This window comes from Coregonus clupeaformis, chromosome 14, assembly GCF_020615455.1.
Source record: "Coregonus clupeaformis isolate EN_2021a chromosome 14, ASM2061545v1, whole genome shotgun sequence".
Classification (NCBI taxonomy): domain Eukaryota; kingdom Metazoa; phylum Chordata; class Actinopteri; order Salmoniformes; family Salmonidae; genus Coregonus; species Coregonus clupeaformis.
The window spans coordinates 36,260,780-36,284,019 of record NC_059205.1 but is presented as its reverse complement, the minus strand read 5'-3'; the positions used below and the strand labels follow the sequence as shown (position 1 = coordinate 36,284,019).

Genomic DNA, 23,240 nt, shown 5'->3' with positions numbered 1-23,240 from the left:
TCATGTGTGCATACATTTTTACGTATGGGTGGTCCCGGGGATCGAACCCACTACCCTGGCGTTACAAGCGCCATGCTCTACCAATTGAGCTACAGAGGACCACTCATTACCTGTATTAACTGCACCTGTTTGAACTCGTTACCTGTATAAAAGACACCTGTCCACACACTCAATCAAACAGACTCCAACCTCTCCACAATGGCCAAGACCAGAGAGCTGTGTAAGGACATCAGGGATACAATTGTAGCCCTGCACAAGGCTGGGATGGGCTACAGGACAATAGGCAAGCAGCTTGGTGAGAAGGCAACAAATGTTGACGCAATTATTAGAAAATGGAAGAAGTTCAAGATGACGGTCAATCACCCTTTGTCTGGGGCTCCATGCAAGATCTCACCTCGTGGGGCATCAATGATTATGAGGAAGGTGAGGGATCAGCCCAGAACTACACGGCAGGACCTGGTCAATGACCTGAAGAGAGCTGGGACCACAGTCTCAAAGAAAACCATTAGTAACACACTACGCCGTCATGGATTAAAATCCTGCAGCGCACGAAAGGTCCCCCTGCTCAAGCCAGCGCATGTCCAGGCCTGTCTGAAGTTTGCCAATGACCATCTGGATGATCCAGAGGAGGAATGGGAGAAGGTCATGTGGTCTGATGAGACAAAAATAGAGCTTTTTAGTCTAAACTCCACTCGCCGTGTTTGAAGGAAGAAGAAGGATGAGTACAACCCCAAGAACACCATCCCAACCGTGAAGCATGGAGGTGGAAACATCATTCTTTAGGGGTGGTTTTCTGCAAAGGGGACAGGACGACTGCACCGTATTGAGGGGAGGATGGATGGGGCCATGTATCGCGAGATCTTGGCCAACAACCTCCTTCCCTCAGTAAGAGCATTGAAGATGGGCCGTGGCTGGGTCTTCCAGCATGACATCGACCCGAAACACACAGCCAGGGCACCTAAGGAGTGGCTCAGTAAGAAGCATCTCAAGGTCCTGGAGTGGCCTAGCCAGTCTCCAGACCTGAACCCAATAGAAAATCTTTGGAGGGAGCTGAAAGTCTGTATTGCCCAGCAACAGCCCCGAAACCTGAAGGATCTGGAGAAGGTCTGTATGGAGGAGTGGGCCAAAATCCCTGCTGCAGTGTGTGCAAACCTGGTCAAGACCTACAGGAAACGTATGATCTCTGTAATTGCAAACAAAGGTTTCTGTACCAAATATTAAGTTCTGCTTTTCTGATGTATCAAATACTTATGTCATGCAATAAAATGCAAATTAATTACTTAGAAATCATACAATGTGATGTTCTGGATTTTTTTTTTTTGAGAACTCTGTTTATTAAGTTTTACACACACACAGACAAGACAAAGCAATATAAATAATATACTCAACTAGACAAAAATACAAATAATACATATAAAAAAAAAATAACTTTAAAGATACCATACTTTAGACAAGTTAAACACACCAGGCAGAAGGCTACAAAAGGTTAAAGGGCAATCTATAGTATAGGGACAGAGCAAACACCTCACCATTGTTCCTGTAAACAGTTAAGGGATGGGGTGGAGAAATGCAACCACTCACAGACAGTCAAGGCCACAGACCAATCATCCACTGGACCAAAAATAAAAAAGTTTACAATGCTTTAAAATAAAAAATGAATATTGATAATTTTATGTAGGCGTGAACAGAATTAAAAAATAAAAATAACTGGGAAAAACAAGCTCACACCTTAGTCTCTGCCCGGGCGAGATGAACAAGGCATCCGCAGGTCACAATCAATAAGCACATCAACCTTAATGCCCCCCACCCCCACCCCAGAAAAGAACACAGAGAAATGCTCATCCAACCCCTAAGTCACAGGGGGTCAAATACAGACTTATTTTGGTTTTAATAGGAATGCCATCAGAGGATGGACTGTTTAAAGTAAGACCGGAATGGAGCCCAAGCCTCATTAAACAGTTTGGGGTTCCCACGTGAATTGAATTTAATTTTTTCTAGTTTCAGAGAGCACAACACATCTCTCACCCAATATTTATAAGATGGGGGAGCTGCCATCTTCCAGTTCTGTAGTATTAGCCGTCTAGCTAAAAGAGTTGTATAAGCAACAGTGTCCGACTGGATTCTTGACAGGGGGGTGCTTATGGGCAGTACTCCAAAAAGGGCTGTAAGGGGAGAGGGATCTATAACAGTGTTATATATATCAGAGAAACATTTAAATATTAATTCCCAGAAACCTGACAGTTTATGACAGCCCCAGAACATATGCAACAGTGTGGCCGGTTAAATTTTACATCTGACACAGGTAGGATCAAAATCAGAGAATATTCTTCCAAGTCTGGCCCCAGACCAGTGGATACGGTGAACCACCTTGAATTGAATGAGGCTGTGTCTAGTGCTAAAAGAGGACGAATGCACCCTGCGCAGCACAGATTCCCAGGTGTCTTCCCCAAGTTCCTCCCCCAAATCCTTTTCCCATCGAGTCTTTAAAGGCACCAAAGAAGGGTTCTGTAAGTCATGAATGATTGCATATACATCTGAAATTGCGCCCCTAGGAAGCTTGTTCAGCTCCAGGATGCTCTCCATAGCTGTATTCACAGGCCTATGGGGAAATTCAGGTGTGTTAGCTCTGACAAAGTTCCTAGTCTGGAGATAGCGGAAAAAGTGGGATTGGGGGGAGGTTGAACCTTTCCTGTAACTGAGCAAAAGAGGCAAATGTATCATCAAAGAATAATTGGGCTAGTGAGGAGAGGCCTAGTGAGTGCCAGATGTCAAAAGCCCCATCATTCAAAGATGGAGGAAATAAAATGTTCTGATTGATTGGGCCTGATAGAGAAAAGCCTCGGAGGCCAAAGGCTAAGCGGAACTGATTCCAAATTTTAAGAGACTGCTTTACAATTGGGTTGACACACCTTTTGCCTAGGGACACTGGGAGAGACGAGCACAACACAGAAGAAAGTGCAGCAGGTTTACACGATTCAGACTCCATCTGGACCCAGATTGGTCTAGGGCCAGTAGGATCAGTCTGCAGCCAGTACAGAAGGGCTCTGAAATTTGCAGCCCAATAGTATGTCTGAAAATTTGGTAGAGCTAAACCCCCAATGACTTAGGCTTCTGTAAATGTTTTCTACCAATCCGTGGTACCTTGCCATCCCAAATAAAATGCATGAATGTTTGATCCAGTGAAATAAAAAAAGATTTTGGAATAAAAATGGGTAGACATTGAAATAAATATAGAAATTTGGGCAACACACTCATTTTAATGACATTAATCCTTCCGATAAGAGAAAGAGGTAGCGCATTCCAAAAAGCAAAAGATTGTTTCAAACTGTCTGCTAGAGCAACCAAGTTTTCCTGAAACAGATTTGAATATTTCCTTGTCACTTTAACTCCCAAGTAGGTGAATTGATCCCGGACAATCCTAAACTGAGAACTTGTAAAAGAGCACTTTAAAGCAGCCTTGTTTACAGGAAAAAGCTCACTCTTGCCTAGATTCAGCTTGTACCCTGAGATTGATCCAAACCTTTTAAGAACAGATAAGGCGCGTGGCAATGAGGTATCAGGGTTAGAGATAAACAAAAGGAGGTCATCCGCATATAGCGAGACTTTCTGCTCTGAGCCCGTCCGGATTATTCCTTGAATGGCATCATTTGTTCTGGATTTTTGTTTTAGATTCCGTCTCTCACAGTTGAAGTGTACCTATGATAAAAATTACAGACCTCTACATGCTTTGTAAGTAGGAAAACCTGCAAAATCGGCAGTGTATCAAATACTTGTTCTCCCCACTGTAGTCAGTGGACTCAGGAGAACAATACACAGTAAGAGGAAAACCGATTTCACGCACGCACGCACACACACACACAGCCAAATCAAAAAGTTGAAATATTCCACCATCCATATCCCATAGCTCACAACACAAGTCAAACAATCCAATTGCTCACAAATGAGCATTGTGCCATAATTGCGTTCCTTGGTGAACATTAGCAACAGAACAGCCCAGTAGACCATGCATGGGGTGGTAATGTCATGTGAGCCGCGCTCCCCCCTGCGCTGGCCTGGGGTGCGTTCCACATGGCACGCTATTCCCTATGTAGTCCACTACTTTTGACCAGGGACCATAGGGTTCTGGTAAAAAAGTTGTACACTACATAGGTAACAGGGTGCCATTTGGGACGCAGCCCTGGTAGATGAAACCAGGCTGTAATCCCCAGCTGAGCCAGTCTCCCTGAGAGACAATGGCAAAGTCTGAGCCCAAGTGCTTCTGTTTTGGATCAATGTCCACTTTCTGGTGGATATAGAAAACTCATTCGCACGTGACCTTGAAGAGAAGATTATAGGATGAAAGGCCAGGGATTTAGCCCCCAATGCACATCCCCCCAACCCAAACACAATCTAACTAAATCTATGAAAAATAAAGAGAGAGAGCGGCACCACTGCTCTATTGCAGTGTAGCTCGTCCTTTTACTCAGGCAGCTTGAGTCACACTCTGAGAAATAAAAACAAAAGCATGTTTTCAAACATTTTGACAAATGTGAATGTACAGCCTCAAAAAGGTGTGATGTAAATAAAAGATGGACACCGGAGGGGGTTATTGGTATTTTACAGTGGAGCTCTGCTATTGTATAGATTGCTAAACTCAAGTTTACCATCTCTAGGTTTCCCCAGTGCCCAGCTTGGCAGTAATGTGATGAAATGCTATAATAAAACCCCACCTTGGTCATATAATATGTTGTACTGAAAAGCTACATGGACAATATGGCACCATGTAGTGGGCTCATTGATTACTGCAGGGATGACTGATCATTACCTCACCCCTCATATTATATATATATATATTTTACTCTAAACCACATATTATTTTGATTTAACGCCAATGTACCCTATTTGTTATTTAACATTAGCAATGTGTTAGAGAGCTACTGGGGAGTGGGGACCACATCAAGTGCAACCACAGAGATGGTAGCGGTAAATAGATTTGAAAAGCTAAAAGCAATCTGGATAAGTGTTGCACAAAATATATAATTCTGATATAGGAGGCAGAACATTGAACAAGACGGTTGTTTAAGATTCGGCTGTGACGCTCCAATATCTCTCATCCCTTTTGTGCACCCTATCCAATGATCGTGTGGATGTGCGTTAGGTTGCTGTTTATTGGTCAGAACCGATGAAAACTTGTCAATCAAGGAATGTAAGGCAATGATGCTGGGGCTTTAAATGTATCGTATTGATGCGCGTACCATAACCGTGCATCGTATGTTAAGACTATAGGTTATAAACCTAAATGGGGTTTTGTAGACGATCCGCGTCGTGTGCGATCGATTTGATTTCATAGTAGGCCCACTAGACTAGATTCCTCTTATGTCACTCCCTCAAAAATGTGGCACGGATTTTACAGTCGGAGGATGACAGATTACTCAAGGTAAGATTCTGATATCGGACTAACAACGAGCATGTCGTCGAAGTCACCGCATTTATTGCACTGTATTCTTCAAGGAAATGATGCGCATTAGATATGCTGATCATCGCCCGGCTTCCCAAAAGCATTTGAAGGCTAAATACATGAACGATGAACTTAGCCGTTCTAACGATACATTTATAAAGCCTTAAGATGCTTTTGGGAAACCGGGCTCAGGTCTGCTGTTTGAAGCCATCCTTTGAGGAACAATGATGGACGAAAGATGTGTATGATCTGCTATACAGGCCCAAAAATGTGTGCAGTGAGTGCAGACCCGTCGCCAGACCTCAGTCTTAAGGGGGGCATATGAAATGCATGGGAGGGCAGGGCACAATTGTTATTAGCCTACAGTACATATATTTAATAATAAATTCCCTCAAGTGGGGGGGCACAAGCATTTTTGGGGGCGGGCCCGGCCCCCTATGGCCCGCCCATAGCGACGGGTGTGAGTGAGTGCACCCTATATGGTTGACTGAAATGTATTATAGTGATCTCATTTCTATTTAATTTGATTTAATTGTCATATATCACCTACAGATCATCGCAAAATGAGTGGCACCTTTATTTCCCCAGCAAAGGTTTTCAGTCCAATCAATTAAACTCATGCAAACTTTCTGACCTCCATCCCACTGATCCAGCTATGATTGGTGAAGGCCTAGCAACATACACATCTTTAAAGCTATTATAATGTAATATGTATTGCTGATTGTAATGATATTCAGGTCAATGTACAGTACATATTTTGACTACTATTTATTCAGTGTTGTGAATGACACTTGTTTCCTTGTTTCAGGAGTGGCTATGTGAACATGTGTCAGCGATGACCGAAGTTGAAGCAACGTATGCAGACTTCATAGCCTCCGGTAGAACTGGACGAAGGAATGCCCTGCATGATATCCTCCAAAGCCCCACTGACTCAGACTCCAGGGATCTCCCCCTGAGCCTATCTCAACTCAACATCAACCCAACCGGTGAGTTCTTCATTCAAATTATCCTGTTTCATGGGCTGTGTTATTATAGTTTATTTGTTTTGACCAGGGCCTACCCGATTCCCTATAGTGTACTACTTCTGATCCAGATACAGTATGTCCCTTGGTCAAATATAGTGCACTATATAGGGAATAGGATGCCATTTGAGACGTAGCCATTCTGTTTCAAAACAAAGAGCTATCATTATTATATTTACTGCAGCTGTCACTGTGTTGCAGCATGTAGATAACATATTCTTTACATTCTCCATAATCTTTATATTGGAGCAGGAGCTGACATGGAAGAAAGTCAGGAATCCTCCACAAACGCTCTGCCAAAGTCAGGGCAGAAGAATTGGGGAAACAGTTAACTTTCAGGCCTGAACACTGAGTCGGGCCTGCACTCACCACCACAAAGTCTCACAGAGTAAAACAAACGGTGTAGTTTGTTATGACAGAAAAACTGTAGAGTCAACGGGAAATAATGAAACTGTGTAGAATTCGACGCAATGGTTCCCTCAGCCCTTGGCTGGGAGAGACACCTGTTTTTAATATGGAGATTGGGCCAAACATCAGCTTATTTAACAATGGATGAGGGCTAAAGCCTGAGGTTGGCAAATAGTGATTTAAGTAATTTTTCAGGATCCATCTAACTAGAGGATGCAAGGAACTGCAAAGAGCATGTAAAGATTGGGTTATAATGGTGCTGGTTGACAGTGGGTTTCCAGGTAGTAGAATCTACAGGTGGACTACAGTTTATGTGGTTGCTGTAGTGACTGAAAGGATTTGAGCATTTTGATCTCATACTTCCTTCAGAAATATAATCCAGAGAATGCCCCATTTTTTATTGCATATGTTATACAGTATACGTCACAGATCACAGGTTTTTGTTAAACAACACCACTACCTTGGATATCGGCATTATTTACAGAATAGATTACACTAGCTCTGTCAACATCTTAATTTGTGCAGTGTTTCTTTAAAAATGCACGTACACTATTTTGTACTTTTTGTATGCTTTGTTTGGAGTTGTAGTTTTCACCTGAGACTGTATCACTATTGATGTCGATCACAGATGTAGCAACCAGTACTTTAAGATACACTTTTTTAATTCCAAGTTAGTGTAACAGTTTGCAGTGCTGTTGTTGAAGCCAAGCACCACTAAAGTGGGTATGTATGTGTAATAAATGCTTGCCAAATTATATGATGCCATTATGCACCAGGGTTTGGGTCAATTCCATTTCAAATCCAATCAATTCAGACAGTAAACCAAATTCCAATTCCAATCCCACATTTTCCTAATTGAAAGGTATTGTAGGGAATTGGCATTTCAGTGTACTTCCTAAATTGTCTGGAATTGACCCCAACCCTGTTATGCATTGTGCATGCCTATACTTTCTATGTAACATGCTTTAAAATGTCGCTGATGAGCAATTTCACTGATGCAGCCATACTATGTAGATCAATTGTTACTATATTATTCCTTCCTAATTCATATGGAAATGTTTTCCCAAAAGGGAGGGAAATGTGAACACAAGAAACACTGAATAAACAAAGAGTAACATTTTAATCAAACATGTAGCTCAGTTGGTAGAGCATGGCGCTTGCAACGCCAGGGTTGTGGGTTCGTTTCCCCCGGGGGGCCAGTATGAAAATGTATGCATTCACTAACTGTAAGTCGCTCTGGATAAGAGCGTCTGCTAAATGACTAAAATGTAAATGTATATCCTTCACTTGAAAATTTAGTTGTAAAAAAATATGATAAAGAATGCATGGTTTATCAAAATTTGATCATTCACATCAAATGTTTGATCATTCACTGTATGTTTATTTTATGCTAATGTATTACGGTATGCCAAACTGTAGGTGACTGTTAAATCAGAATCAGTTTAGCTAATTTGTAGAAACCCATCCATGTGGTGGGAGTGTGTAACTGCTTTGTATGATGTTCCAGAACTGTACAACAAAAACAATAAACACAGCTCCACTATTTGTTTTCATTACTATTCTGATTTGACCTGAAGGGTGTATCCCACTTAGGGAACAGCTAGAACGAGGTACTGTATATACTGAAGTAGCTGTTACTTGTGATACTGTTTTGCTGTGAAGTAAGTATATCAAAGAGTTTTATAATTTGGTATTAAGGTGCAGATAGAATCGTATTCTAATGTTACTATCACATTAAATTCTATGCATCACACTATCTTAAGAAAAATTACATTCTCATGTTATTCTTATGATACACAACATATTGTATCACAGTGTCTGAACGACCCCCTCCCTATAAAAGTCAGCATGTCAAAGCAGCTGAACGTCGTGAAAGCAAGGGCAAGCTCATTCTTCACTTGGAGACTGACATCATAATTACTCACATAGTAAATCCTGAATGCATTGTATGGAACAAAGCATACTATAATGACCAGCATAAAGCAAAGACTTTTGATCTGAGCCCAAAACTCCTGTTGAGAGAAGATCATCGCCTTGTGAGTTCTGTACACACAGCCCAAAATCCACACTTGGCAACAGGCCAGGGCCAATGTAACCACGATGATGAGAGCACAGAGGATGTAGTTCAGCACAGCCACAGTATGTTTCTCATCAAAGATCCTTCCGAAATTGAAGCACTGGTCGTCATTGGTTGTTGTGTTATTATCTGTAGATGATCCATACTTCACAGCAGTCAAAGGGACCACCACAATGAGCATGAGGGCCCAGACAGCAGCACTGGCCCCCAGGGCATGAAGCCTCCTGTAGAACTCCACCTGCCTGGACCTCCTGAAGAAACTCAGGTAGCGGATCACCAGAATGATCGCGTAGAAGACGAAGGCTAAGTACATGTGGGCGTGGATCATGGCACTGACCACCTTGCAGAAGTTAGGACCAAGATGCCACTTGCCGGCAACGTAGAAATAAAGGCGAAAGGGCACGGTCAGGAGGAAGAGGAAGTGGACCACGATCAGGTTCAGAACAGCTGTAGTGGTCACCGAGCGGACGTTGGACTTGATGATGTTGATCATGAGGGACATGCTGATGGTCCCTCCAATGAGCACAATAGTGTATATTGACAGCAATGCATCTCTGTATGATTTAGGTATGCCATTGTCGACAGATGTATTGCTCTCATTCCCCATCCTCTCCCCTTGGTGTCCTGAAATGTGAAATAAGGAGTATTTGAAATAAGACATGTAACACTATTATTTAGATACATACAGTATGCTTATAAATTCAATGTTAGGTTAGGTGGCCGTGGTCGTCTTGCCTTAGTTGAATTCACCAACTGTATGTCACTGGATAAGAGCGTCTGCTAAATGACCTACATTAAATGTAGAAGTTACGAGGCTGTGGGAGTAAAAGTGTGTCAATTGTACAGTTTGGAAATAGTAGGCAACTGTATAGAAAATGGATACTGATATATAATACTCATAGAATCTGTACATAACTAAACAGCACTGACAAACGTGATTAATAGTCATGATCTCAGACGTCTGAAAATCTCACTAAAATAAACTGGCTAAGGGAATACATGAGAATTGAATAAAACAGAAAAGATCTGATTAAATAAAACCACAAATTCACTTGACCCTCTTCTGAAGCAAGAAATTAGAGAAAAACATAGTCATACCTTTGACCTAACATAAGGTTGTCAGTTTCAGTATTCACTTGCTGCACACACACCTTAGAACTGGCCTCTCCAGCAGAGCCATTGGTATGCAGATACGACCTGTCAGGTGGTACAGCTGGATAATTATTGACTCAGAATGTTTTTTCTGCGTGTGGCTTGTGGCCAATACTACAGTATGTGTGGAGATCCCATATCTTTGTTTGATATGAAATTGATAGTGAAGTACATCATTATCTAGGCAGAATTATAACCAAATACATCCTAGTATTGACAGGTGAGACATCAAAGTAACTATTGGCTGAATACCAAAGATAGGGTTTACAGTCATTCCTTTTTAGTTTATATAATGTCAATGCTACAGTAATGGACCTGTAATTGAGAGGCGGAGGATGCAGAATCTGAATGCAGTAAATCTTCTGAGAAGGTGCTCAACATGCCTTGTAGCTCATAACACTGATAACTCGTCTGAATTATAGGAGGCGTATGTCACAACCCTTTCTTGATGTGAAATAGATTACTAAAACAAGGAAGTCACCTTTCTACACTGTCAGGCTTGGGGGAGCCCCAAACACTTCCTGATTCCTTTGTTTTACCTTTTAAAGGCTGGTCATGGCTCACATCAACACCATTATCCCAGAAACCCTAGACACACTCCAATTGACATACTGCCCCAACAGATCCACAGATAATGCAATCTCTATTGCACTCCACACTGCCCTTTCCCACCTGAACAAGAGGAACACCTACGGTTAAAGTCGGATGTTTACATACACCTTAGCCAAATACATTTAAACTCAGTTTTTCACAATTCCTGACATTTAATCCTAGTAAAAATGCCCTGTCTTAGGTCAGTTAGGATCACCACTTTATTTTAAGAATGTGAAATGTCAGAATAATAGTAGAGAGAATGATTTATTTCAGCTTTTGTTTCTTTCATCACATTCCCAGTGGGTCAGAAGTTTACATACACTCAATTAGTATTTGGTAGCATTGCCTTTCAATTGTTCAACTTGGGTCAAACGTTTCGGGTAGCCTTCCACAAGCTTCCCACAATAAGTTGGGTGAATTTTGGCCCATTCCTCCTGACAGAGCTGGTGTAACTGAGTCAGGTTTGTAGGCCTCCTTGCTCGCACCGCTTTTTCAGTTCTGCCCACACATTTTCTATAGGATTGAGGTCAGGGCTTTGTGATGGCCACTCCAATACCTTGACTTTGTTGTCCTTAAGCCATTTTGCCACAACTTTGGAAGTATGCTTGGGGTCATTGTCCATTTGGAAGACCCATTTGCGATGGTCGTTATGGCCGAACAGTTCTATTTTTGTTTCATCAGACCAGAGGACATTTCTCCAAAAAGTACGATCTTTGTCCCCATATGCAGTTGCAAACCATAGTCTGGCTCTTTTATGGCGATTTTGGAGCAGTGGCTTCTTCCTTGCTGAGCGGCCTTTCTGGTTATGTCGATATAGGACTCGTTTTACTGTGGATATAGATACTTTTGTACCTGTTTCCTACAGCATCTTCACAAGGTCCTTTGCTGTTGTTCTGGGATTGATTTGCACTTTTCGCACCAAAGTATGTTTGTCTCTAGGAGACAGAACGTGTCTCCTTCCTGAGCGGTATGATGTCTATGTGGTCCCATGGTGTTTATACTTGCATGCTATTGTTTGTACAGATGAACGTGGTTCCTTCAGGCGTTTGGAAATTGCTCCCAAGGATAAACCAGACTTGTGGGGGTCTACAATTTGTTTTCTGAGGTCTTGGCTGATTTCTTTGGATTTTCCCATGATGTCAAGCAAAGAGGCATTGTGTTTGAAGGTAGGCCTCCAATTGACTCAAATTATGTCAATTAGCCTATCAGAAGCTTCTAAAGCCATAACATCATTTTCTGGTATTTTCCAAGCTGTTTAAAGACACAGTCAACTTAGTGTATGTAAACTTCTGAGACACTGGAATTGTGATACAGTGAATTATAAGTGAAATAATCTGTCTGTAAACAATTGTTGGAAAAATTACTTGTGTCATGCACAAAGTAGATGTCCTAACCGACTTGCCAAAACTATAATTTGTTAACAAGAAATTTGTGGAGTGGTTGAAAAATGAGTTTTAATGACTCCAACCTAAGTGTATGTAAACTTCCGACTTCAACTGTACGTGAGAATGCTATTAATTGACTACAGCTCAGCGTTCAACACCATAGTGCCCTCAAAGCTCATCACTAAACTAAGGATCCTGGGACTAAACACCTCCCTCTGCAACTGGATCCTGGACTTCCTGACGGGCCTTCCAGGTGGTGTAACAACACATCTGCCACGCTGATCCTCAACACGGGGGCCCCTCAGGGGTGCATGCTCAGACCCCTCCTGTACTCCCTGTTCACCCATGACTGCATGGCCAGGCACGACTCCAACACCATCATTAAGTTTGCAGACGACACAACAGTGGTAGGCCTGATCACCGACAACAATGAGACAGCCTATAGGGAGGAGGTCAGAGACCTGGCCGTGTGGTGCCAGGATAACAACCTCTCCCTCAACTTGACCAAGACAAAGGAGATGATTGTGGACTACAGGAAAAAAAAGAGGACTGAGCACGCCCCCATTCTCATTGACGGGGCTGTAGTGGCACAGGATGAGCGCTTCAAGTTCCTTGGTGTCCACATCACCAACGAACTATCATGGTCCAAACACACCAAGACAGTCACGAAGAGGGCACGACAAAGCCTATTCCCCCTCTGGAGACTGAAAAGATTTGGCATGGGTCCTCAGATCCTCAAAAAGTTCTATAGCTGCACCATCGAGAGCATCCTGACTGGTTGCATCACCGCCTGGTATGGCAACTGCTCGGCCTCCGACCGCAAGGCACTACAGAGGGTAGTGCGTACGGCCCAGTACATCACTGGGGCCAAGCTTCCTGCCATCCAGGACCTCTTTACCAGGCGGTGTCAGAGGAAGGCCCTCAAAATTGTCAAAGACTCCAGCCACCCTAGTCATAGACTGTTCTCTCTGCTACCGCACGGCAAGCGGTACCGGAGCGCCAAGTCTAGGTCCAAAAGGCTTCTCAACAGCTTCTACCCCCAAGCCATAAGACTCCTGTACAGCTAATCATGGCTACCCAGACTATTTGCACCCCCTCCCCATCTTTTTACGCTGCTACTCTGTTAATTATTTATGCATTGTCACTTTAACTCTACCCACATGTACATATTACCTCAACTATCTCAACTAGCCGGTGCCCCCGCACATTGACTCTGCACCGGTACCCCCCTGTATATAAAGCCTCCCTACTGTTATTTTATTTTACTTCTGCTCTTTTTTTCTCAACACTTTTGTTGTTGTTGTATTTTAATTTTTTATTAAGAAATAAATGCATTGTTGGTTAAGGGCTGTAAGTAAGCATTTCACGGTAATGTCTACACCTGTTGTATTCGGCGCATGTGGCAAATACAATGTTATTTTATTTTATTTGAAAGTGAAATGGCAAAAATCTGAGAGAGGAATCCTTATTTTCATAATTCAACCACAACCCTAACCCTATCTTTATGTCCAGATTCCAGTACACCTTAACCCTAGCTTCAACCCCAACACTAACCCTAGCTTTATGTCCACATTCCAGTTCACCCTAACCCTAGCCTCAACTACAACTCAAAACCTAGCTTTATGTCCACATCCCGGTTCAACCCTTAACCACAACCCTAACCCTAGATTAAAATCAAATCACATTTTCTTGTCACATGCTTCGTGAACAACAGGTGTAGACCAACAATGCAGAGTTAAAGATAAAAAAAACACAAAATAAAAAGTGACACAAGGAATAAGTACACAGTGAATAATGAATAACAATAACGAGTAAAAATAACATGGTTATATACAGGGAGTACCAGTCCCGAGTAGATGTGCAGGGGTACGAGGTAATTGAAGTAGCTATGCCTTCAGAAAGTATTCACACCCCTAGACTTTTTCCACATTCTGTTGTGTTATGGCCTGAATAAAATAAAAAATAAAAATAGAATGTTGTGTCACTGATCTACACACAATACCCCATAATGTCACGCTCGTTGATAGACGGTGCAGCGTGGTATGCGTACATATTCCTTTATTAACTGAATACAGATACAACACAATACAAACGAACGTGAAGTTCAACAGGCTACACAACCACAAGCCAAAACAGAAACAAGATCCCACAACTAAGGTAGGCAAAATGGCTGCCTAAGTATGATCCCCAATCAGAGACAACGATCGACAGCTGCCTCTGATTGGGAACCACACCCGGCCAACATAGAAATACAAAATTTAGAATTCACACCCTGACCAAACCAACTAGAGAAAAATAGAGCTCTCAAGGTCAGGGCGTGACAGTACCCCCCCCCCAAATGGTGCGTACTCCGGCCGCACCAACCTGACTCATTAGGGGAGGGTCCGGGTGGGCATCTAGCCTTGGAGGCGGCTCCGGCTTCGGGCGCGACGTCGGTATTAACCTCTTCTCCCTTCCTGCCTCCCCGTTGCACACCCGGTCCGGTCTGGACCCCGGCGCGATGCTTCCCCTCTCAGTCCTTCCACGATGCACCAAGCCCTGTCCGGACCCTGGTGTGGGAGCCCTCGACCCTGGAGAGGAGCTGACGCCTGGTCCCGGCCCAGCAGTCCTCCCGCGATGCACCAAGCCCTGTCTGGACCCTGGTGTGGGAGCCCTCAAACCCGGAGAGGGGCCGACATCTGGTTCCGGCCCGGCAGTCCTCCTGCGATGCACCAAGCCCTGTCTGGACCCTGGTGTGAGAGCCCTCGACCCCGGAGAGGGGCCGACATCTGGTTCCGGCCCGGCAGTCCTCCCGCGATGCACCAAGCCCTGTCTGGACCCTGGTGTGGGAGGGGAGACCCCGACCCTGGAGAGGGGTTGACGTCTGGTTCCGGCTCGGACCCCGGTGGAGCGGATAGCTTCGGCATGGGGGAAGAGCAGATAACCGGAGCTGGACTAGACACCGGTGGAGCGGACTGCTCCAGCACAGGAGTGAGCAGCTAACCGGAGCTGAACTGGGCACCGGTGAAACTGACTAATCTGGCACTGGAGTGGAGCCACTGACCGGAGCTGGACTAGGCACCGGTGGAGCGGACTGCTCTGGCACCGGGGTGGAGCAGAGGACCCTCGCTGGAGGTCGGGTGCGTGGCGCTGGAACGGGCCGTACCGGGCTGTGGACACGCACCACTGGTCTGGTGCGAGGAGCAGGCACGGGCCGTACCGGACTGGAGACACGCACCACTGGTCTGGTGCGAGGAGCAGGCACGGGCCATACCGGACTGGAGACACGCACCACTGGTCTGGAGGAAGCACGGGCGCGGACTGGAGACACGCACCACTGGTCTGGTGCGAGGAGCAGGCACGGGCCATACCGGACTGGAGACACGCACCACTGGTTTGGTGCGAGGAGCAGGCACAACCCGTCTTGGCTGGACACTCACTTTAGCCCGGCAAGTGCGGGGCGCGGGCACCAAGCGCACCAGGCTGTGAATGCGCAATGGAGATAGTGTGTATCACAGCATAACAGGGTGCCTGAACGGTTCCACGCTCCTTAACGCGAGTGCGGGAGTTGGCTCTACTCTGAAACCTGACTCCGCCAGCCTCTGCTCTAAGGACTGAGCTCTCTGCTGCTGGAGGGTTAACTCCTCTCTCAGCTCCTCCTGTTGCCTGGCCAGCTCCTCTCTCAGTGCATCCACTGACTCCTCCCTGTGGGCCTCCTGCAACGCCTCCCTCTGAAGGGAGATCCCCTGCTCTCTCTTAGCTAACATCCCCCATAAGGTGGTGGTCTCCTCTCTCAGAGCGCTGAGCTGCAGGTCTTGGAGAGCCTCTATCATAGCGGCCTCCTCCTCCTCCTCCACAGTCAGCCCTTTCAGGGCCTCCTGCTGCTTCGCCAACCACCCCGTGTGCCCCCCAAAAAAGTGTTTTATTGGGGCTGCCTCTCGGGCTTCCTTCGTCGTCGTGAACTTCGGAGTCACCGTTTATCCTCCCTCGCTGCCTCCGTCTGCTCCCATGAGAGGCGATCCATTCCTGCCTGGATTTCTTCCCAAGTCCAGGATCCCTTACCGTCCAAAATATCCTCCCATGTCCAAGATGTCTGCTCTTCCTGGCCACGCTGCTTGGTCCGTTGGTTGTGGGATCTTCTGTCACGCTCGTTGATAGACGGATCAGACCAAGGTGCAGCGTGGTATGCGTACATATTCCTTTATTAACTGAATACAGATCAAAACAACAAAATACAAACGACCGTGAAGTTCAACAGGCTACCCAACCACAAGCCAAAACAGAAACAAGATCCCACAACTAAGGTAGGCAAAATGGCTGCCTAAGTATGATTCCCAATCAGAGACAACGATCGACAGCTGCCTCTGATTGGGAACCACACCCGGCCAACATTGAAATACAAAATCTAGAATTCACACCCTGACCAAACCAACTAGAGAAAAACAGGGCTCTCAAGGTCAGGGCGTGACACATAATGTCGAAGTGGAATTATGTTTTTAGAAATGTTTACAAATTAATTAAGCATTCAATCCTTTTATTATGGCAAGCCTAAATAAATTCAGAAGTAAAGATGTACTTAACAAGTCACATAATAAGATGCATGGTGTCACATCTCCTCCCGTTGCTCCACTCCGGTGCTCTGATTCGCCGGTGTACTGAGCCACCGGTCTGAGCGCACCACCTCGGCAAACACAGGAATGGAAAACCAACGCACCCTAATCACCTCCAGCGCACCTGCACCTCATCATCTCATCACCACCACTATGTAGCACTGGACTGTTCGTTCATTGTTGTGTGTAATTGTTAGCGTCATGTTGTTTACTCGCTCTTTGTGATTCTCTTTCTCATTGTTAAGTAAACCTTTACCTTGTTAATTCCTGCGTCTGCGTCCTGCCTCTTCGTATACTCAGTACTCGTCACAGAATTACACACCACTCACGAAAATGGATGCAGCAGGAGTTTCCCAGTGCCTCGACCAGCACCAGCAGCTTGCCCAGTTGAACGCCGCCATGCAGGAAGTGCTCCAAACTCTGCATAATCTGCCCAGCGCTCCGGTTCCACCTCAGGGAGTGGCGAGTGCACCCAATCCACCTGTTCCCGTGCTATCACCCACTTCTGAGGGAACCCTCGCCAAATCTTCACTTGGAGACTGACATCATAATTACTCACATAGTAAATCCTGAATGCATTGTATGGATTAAAGCATACTATAATGACCAGCATAAAGCAAAGACTTTTGATCTGAGCCCAAAACTCCTGTTGAGAGAAGATCATCGCCTTGTGAGTTCTGTACACACAGTCCAAAATCAACACTTGGCAACAGGCCGGGGCCAATGTAACCACGATGATGAGAGCACAGAGGATGTAGTTCAGCACAGCCACAGTATGTTTCTCATCAAAGATCCTTCTGAAATTGAAGCACTGGTCGTCATTGGTTGTTGTGTTATTATCTGTAGATGATCCATACTTCACAGCAGTCAAAGGGACCACCACAATGAGCATGAGGGCCCAGACAGCAGCACTGGCCCCCAGGGCATGAAGCCTCCTGTAGAACTCCACCTGCCTGGACCTCCTGAAGAAACTCAGGTAGTGGATCACCAGAATGATCGCGTAGAAGACGAAGGCTAAGTACATGTGGGCGTGGATCATGGCACTGACCACCTTGCAGAAGTTAGGACCAAGATGCCACTTGCCGGCAACGTAGAAATAAAGGCGAAAGGGCACGGTCAGGAGGAAGAGGAAGTGGACCACGATCAGGTTCAGAACAGCTGTAGTGGTCACCGAGCGGACGTTGGACTTGATGATGTTGATCATGAGGGACATGCTGATGGTCCCTCCAATGAGCACAATAGTGTATATTGACAGCAATGCATCTCTGTATGATTTAGGTATACCATTGTCGACAGATGTATTGCTCTCATTCCCCACCCTCTCCCCTTGGTGTCCTGAAATGTGAAATAAGGAGAATTTGAAGTAAGACATGTAACACTATTATTTAGATACATACAGTATGCTTATAAATTCAATGTTAGGTTAGGTTAGGTGGCCGTGGTCGTCTTGCCTTAGTTGAATTCACCAACTGTATGTCACTGGATAAGAGCGTCTGCTAAATGACCTACATTAAATGTAGAAGTTACGAGGCTGTGGGAGTAAAAGTGTGTCAATTGTACAGTTTGGAAATAGTAGGCAACTGTATAGAAAATGGATATTGATATATAATACTCATAGAATCTGTACATAACTAAACAGCACTGACAAACGTGATTAATAGTCATGATCTCAGACGTCTGAAAATCTCACTAAAATAAACTGGCTAAGGGAATACATGAGAATTGAAAAAAACAGAAAAGATCTGATTAAATAAAACCACAAATTCACCAGACCCTCTTCTGAAGCAAGAAATTTGAGAAATACATAGTCATACCTTTGACCTAACATAAGGTTGTCCGTTTCAGTATTAACTGGCTGCACACACACATCATTATCTAGGCAGAATTATAACCAAATACATCCTAGTATTGACAGGTGAGACATCAAAGTAACTATTGGCTGAATACCAAATATAGGGTTTACAGTCATTCCTTTTTAGTTTATATAATGTCAATGCTACAGTAATGTACCTGTAATTGAGAGGCGGAGGATGCAGAATCTGAATGCAGTAAATCTTCTGAGAAGGTGCTCAACATGCCTTGTAGCTCATAACACTGATAACTCGTCTGAATTATAGGAGGCGTATGTCACAACCCTTTCTTGATGTGAAATAGATTACTAAATCAAGGAAGTCACCTTTCTACACTGTCAGGCTTGGGGGCGCCCCAAACTCTTCCTGACTCCTTTGTATTACCTTTGAAAGGCTGGTCATGGCTCACATCAACACCATTATCCCAGAAACCCTGGACACACTTCAATTTGCATACCGCCCCAACAGATCCACAGATAATGCAATCTCTATTGCAATCCACACTGCCCTTTCCCACCTGAACAAGAGGAACATCTACGGTTGAAGTCGGATGTTTACATACACCTTAGCCAAATACATTTAAACTCAGTTTTTCACAATTCCTGACATTTAATCCTAGTAAAAATGCCCTGTTTTAGGTCAGTTAGGTTCACCACATTATTTTAAGAATGTGAAATGTCAGAATAATAGTAGAAATAATTATTTATTTCAGCTTTTATTTCTTTCATCACATTCCCAGTGGGTCAGAAGTTTACATACACTCAATTAGTATTTGGTAGCATTGCCTTTAAATTATTTAACTTGGGTCAAACGTTTCGAGTAGCCTTCCACAAGCTTCCAACAATAAGTTGGGTGAATTTTGGCCCATTCCTCCTGACAGAGCTGGTGTAACTGAGTCAGGTTTGTAGGCCTCCTTGCTCGCACACGCTTTTTCAGTTCTGCCCACACATTTTCTATAGGATTGAGGTCAGGGCTTTGTGATGGCCACTCCAATACCTTGACTTTGTTGTCCTTAAGCCATTTTTCCACAACTTTGGAAGTATGCTTGGGGTCATTGTCCATTTGAAAGACCCATTTGCGATGGTCGTTATGGCCGAACAGTTCTATTTTTGTTTCATCAGACCAGAGGACATTTCTCCAAAAAGTACGATATTTGTCCCCACATGCAGTTGCAAACCATAGTCTGGCTTTTTTATGGTGGTTTTGGAGCAGTGGCTTCTTCCTTGCTGAGCGGCCTTTCTGGTTATGTCGATATAGGACTCGTTTTACTGTGAATATAGTTACTTTTGTACCTGTTTCCTACAGCATCTTGACAAGGTCCTTTGCTGTTGTTCTGGGATTGATTTGCACTTTTCGCACCAAAGTACGTTCATCTCTAGGAGACAGAACGTGTCTCCTTCCTGAGCGGTATGACGGCTGCGTGGTCCCATGGTGTTTATACTTGCATACTATTGTTTGTACAGATGAACGTGGTACCTTCAGGCGTTTGGCAATTGCTCCCAAGGATAAACCAGACTTGTGGGGGTCTACAATTTGTTTTCTGAGGTCTTGGCTGATTTTTTTTAATTTTCCCATGATGTCAAGCAAAGAGGCACTGTGTTTGAAGGTAGGCCTTGAAATACATCCACAGGTACACCTCCAATTGACTCAAATTATGTCAATTAGCCTATCAGAAGCTTCTAAAGCCATAACATCATTTTCTGGTATTTTCCAAGCTGTTTAAAGGCACAGTCAACTTAGTGTATGTAAACTTCTGACCCACTGGAATTGTGATACAGTGAATTATAAATGAAATAATCTGTCTGTAAACAATTGTTGGAAAAATTACTTGTGTCATGCACAAAGTAGATGTCCTAACCGACTTGCCAAAACTATATTTTGTTAACAAGAAATGTGTGGAGTAGTTGAAAAATGAGTTTTAATGACTCCAACCTAAGTGTATGTAAAGTTCCGACTTCAATTGTACGTGAGAATGCTATTCATTGTATACAGGTCAGCATTCAATACCATAGTGCCCTCAAAGCTCATCACTATGCTAAGGATCCTGGGACTAAACACCTCCCTCTGCAACTTGAACCTGGACTTCCTGACGGGCCGCCCCCCAGGTGGTAAGGGTAGGTAACAACACATCTGCCACGCTGATCCTCAACACGGGGGCCCCTCAGGGGTGCATGCTCAGACCCCTCCTGTACTCCCTGTTCACCCATGACTGCATGGCCAGGCACGACTCCAACGCCATCATTAAGTTTGCCGACGACACAACAGTGGTAGGCCTGATCACCGACAACGATGAGACAGCCTATAGGGAGGAGGTCAGAGACCTGGCCGTGTGGTGCCAGGATAACAACCTCTCCCTCAACGTGACCAAGACAAAGGAGATGATTGTGGACTACAGGAAAAAAAAGAGGACCGAGCACGCCCCCATTCTCATTGACGGGGCTGTAGTGGAACAGGTTGAGAGCTTCAAGTTCCTTGGTGTCCACATCACCAACGAACTATCATGGTCCAAACACACCAAAACAGTCGTGAAGAGGGCACGACAAAGCCTATTCCCCCTCAGGAGACTGAAAAGATTTGGCATGGGTCTTCAGATCCTCAAAAAGTTATATAGCTGCACCATCGAGAGCATCCTGACTGGTTGCATCACCGCCTGCTATGGCAACTGCTCGGCTTCCGACTGCAAGGCACTACAGAGGGTAGTGCGTACGGCCCAGTACATCACTGGGGCCAAGCTTCCTGCCATCCAGGACCTCTATACCAGGCGGTGTCAGAGGAAGGCCCTCAAAATTGTCAAAGACTCCAGCCACCCTAGTCATAGACTGTTCTCTCTGCTACCGCACGGCAAGCGGTACCGGAGCGCCAAGTCTAGGTCCAAAAGGCTTCTCAACAGCTTCTACCCCCAAGCCATAAGACTCCTGAACGCTGCTGCTTCTCTGTTAATGATTTATGCATAGTCACTTTAACTCTACCCACATGTACATATTACCTCAACTACCTCAACTAGCCGGTGCCCCCGCACATTGACTCTGCACCGGTACCCCCCTGTATATAGCCTCCCTACTGTTATTTTATTTAACTTCTGCTCTTTTTTTCTCAACACTTTTTTGTTGTTGTTGTTGTTTTATTTTACTTTTTTATGAAGAAATAAATGCATTGTTGGTTAAGGGCTGTAAGTAAGCATTTCACGGTAATGTCTACACCTGTTGTATTCGGCGTGTGTGGCAAATGCATTTGATTTGATTTGAAAGTGAAATGGCAAAAATCTGAGAGATGAATCCTATTTTCACAATTCAACCTCAACCCTAACCCTCTCTTTATGTCCAGATTCCAGTCCACCCTAACCCTAGCTTCAACCCCAACACTAACCCTAACACTAGCTTCATGTCCACATCCTGGTTCAACCTTATCCTCAACTACAAATCTAACCCTAGCTTTATGTCCACATCCCGGTTCAACCCTTAACCACAACCCTAACCCTAGATTAAAATCAAATCACATTTTCTTGTCACATGCTTCGTGAACAACAGGTGTAGACCAACAATACAGAGTTAAAGATTAAATAAATACAAAATAAAAAGTGACACAAGGAATAAATACACAGTGAATAATGAATAACAATAACTAGTAAAAATGACATGGTTATATACAGGGAGTACCAGTCCCGAGTCGATGTGCAGGGGTACGAGGTAATTGAAGTAGCTATGACTTCAGAAAGTATTCACACCCCTTGACTTTTTCCACATTCTGTTGTGTTATGGCCTGAATAAAATAAAAAATAAAAATATAATGTTCTGTCACTGATCTACACACAATACCCCATAATGTCGAAGTGGAATCATGTTTTTAGAAATATTTACAAATTAATTAAGCATTCAATCGTTTTGTTATGGCAAGTAAGTAAAGATGTACTTAACAAGTCACATAATAAGGTGGATGGTGTCACATCTCCTCCCGTTGCTCCCCTCCGGTGCTCTGATTCGCCGGTGTACTGAGCCACCGGTCTGAGCGCACCACCTCGGCAAACACAGGAATGGAAACCCAACGCACCCTAATCACCTCCAGCGCACCTGCACCTCATCATCTCATCACCACCACTATATAGCACTGGACTTTTCGTTCATTGTTGTGTGTAATTGTTAGTGTCGTGTTGTTTACTTGCTCTTTGTTATTCTCTTTCTCATTGTTAAGTAAACCTTTACCTTGTTAATTCCTGCGTCTGCGTCCTGCCTCTTCGTATACTCAGTACTCATCACAGAATTACACACCACTCACGAAAATGGATGCAGCAGGAGTTTCCCTGTGCCTCGACCAGCACCAGCAGCTTGCCCAGTTGAACGCCGCCATGCAGGAAGTGCTCCAAACTCTGCATAATCTGCCCAGCGCTCTGGTTCCACCTCAGGGAGTGGCGAGTGCACCCAATCCACCTGTTCCTGTGCTATCACCCACTTCTGAGGGAACCTTTGCCCTACCGTAGCTATGACGGTAAAACTACTAAATGTATCGGCTTCCTGCTACAGGTTTCGCTTTATCTGGCGCGTCAGCCTGGGGCATATCCATCTGACCAAGCCAGGATATCGCTAGTGATTTCACTACTTAAAGGAAAGGCACTGGATTGGGTCACGGCAGTCTGGGAAGGAGGTGAGGCCGTGGCGCTTCCCTACTCCACCTTCCTTGCTCAGTTCAGGGCAGTGTTTGATCATCCCATGGAGGGAAAGGACGGGGGTGA

At 44.5% G+C, this 23,240-nt stretch overlaps 2 protein-coding genes and 1 long non-coding RNA gene across 3 annotated transcripts; 1 reads left to right on the top strand and 2 right to left on the bottom strand.

Annotated features, from left to right (window-relative positions):
• Positions 1 to 5,133: 5,133 nt before the first annotated feature.
• LOC121580959 lies at positions 5,134 to 6,902 on the top strand. Its single transcript, XR_006003146.2, has 3 exons — positions 5,134 to 5,416; positions 6,246 to 6,423; positions 6,712 to 6,902. It is a non-coding gene; the product is annotated as an uncharacterized LOC121580959 (long non-coding RNA).
• Positions 6,903 to 8,654: 1,752 nt separating this feature from the next.
• Positions 8,655 to 9,551, bottom strand: LOC121581307 (probable G-protein coupled receptor 141). The gene has a single exon (XM_041896843.2). It carries the CDS (start codon positions 9,549 to 9,551, stop codon positions 8,655 to 8,657), a length of 897 nt encoding a protein of 298 aa, XP_041752777.2.
• A 441-nt stretch (positions 9,552 to 9,992) lies between these two features.
• LOC121581309 (probable G-protein coupled receptor 141) lies at positions 9,993 to 18,036 on the bottom strand. Its single transcript, XM_045224864.1, has 2 exons — positions 17,224 to 18,036; positions 9,993 to 10,007 (listed from the first exon to the last, which is right to left on the bottom strand). Exons 1-2 carry the CDS (start codon positions 18,034 to 18,036, stop codon positions 9,993 to 9,995), a joined length of 828 nt encoding a protein of 275 aa, XP_045080799.1.
• Between the last annotated feature and the right edge of the window lie 5,204 nt (positions 18,037 to 23,240).

Excerpts from the sequence above, each read along its gene's own strand:
- LOC121581307 (XM_041896843.2), bottom strand. The coding sequence starts at position 9,551 with ATGGGGAATGAGAGCAATACATCTGTCGACAATGGCATACCTAAATCA.
- LOC121581309 (XM_045224864.1), bottom strand. The coding sequence starts at position 18,036 with ATGTCTTACTTCAAATTCTCCTTATTTCACATTTCAGGACACCAAGGG.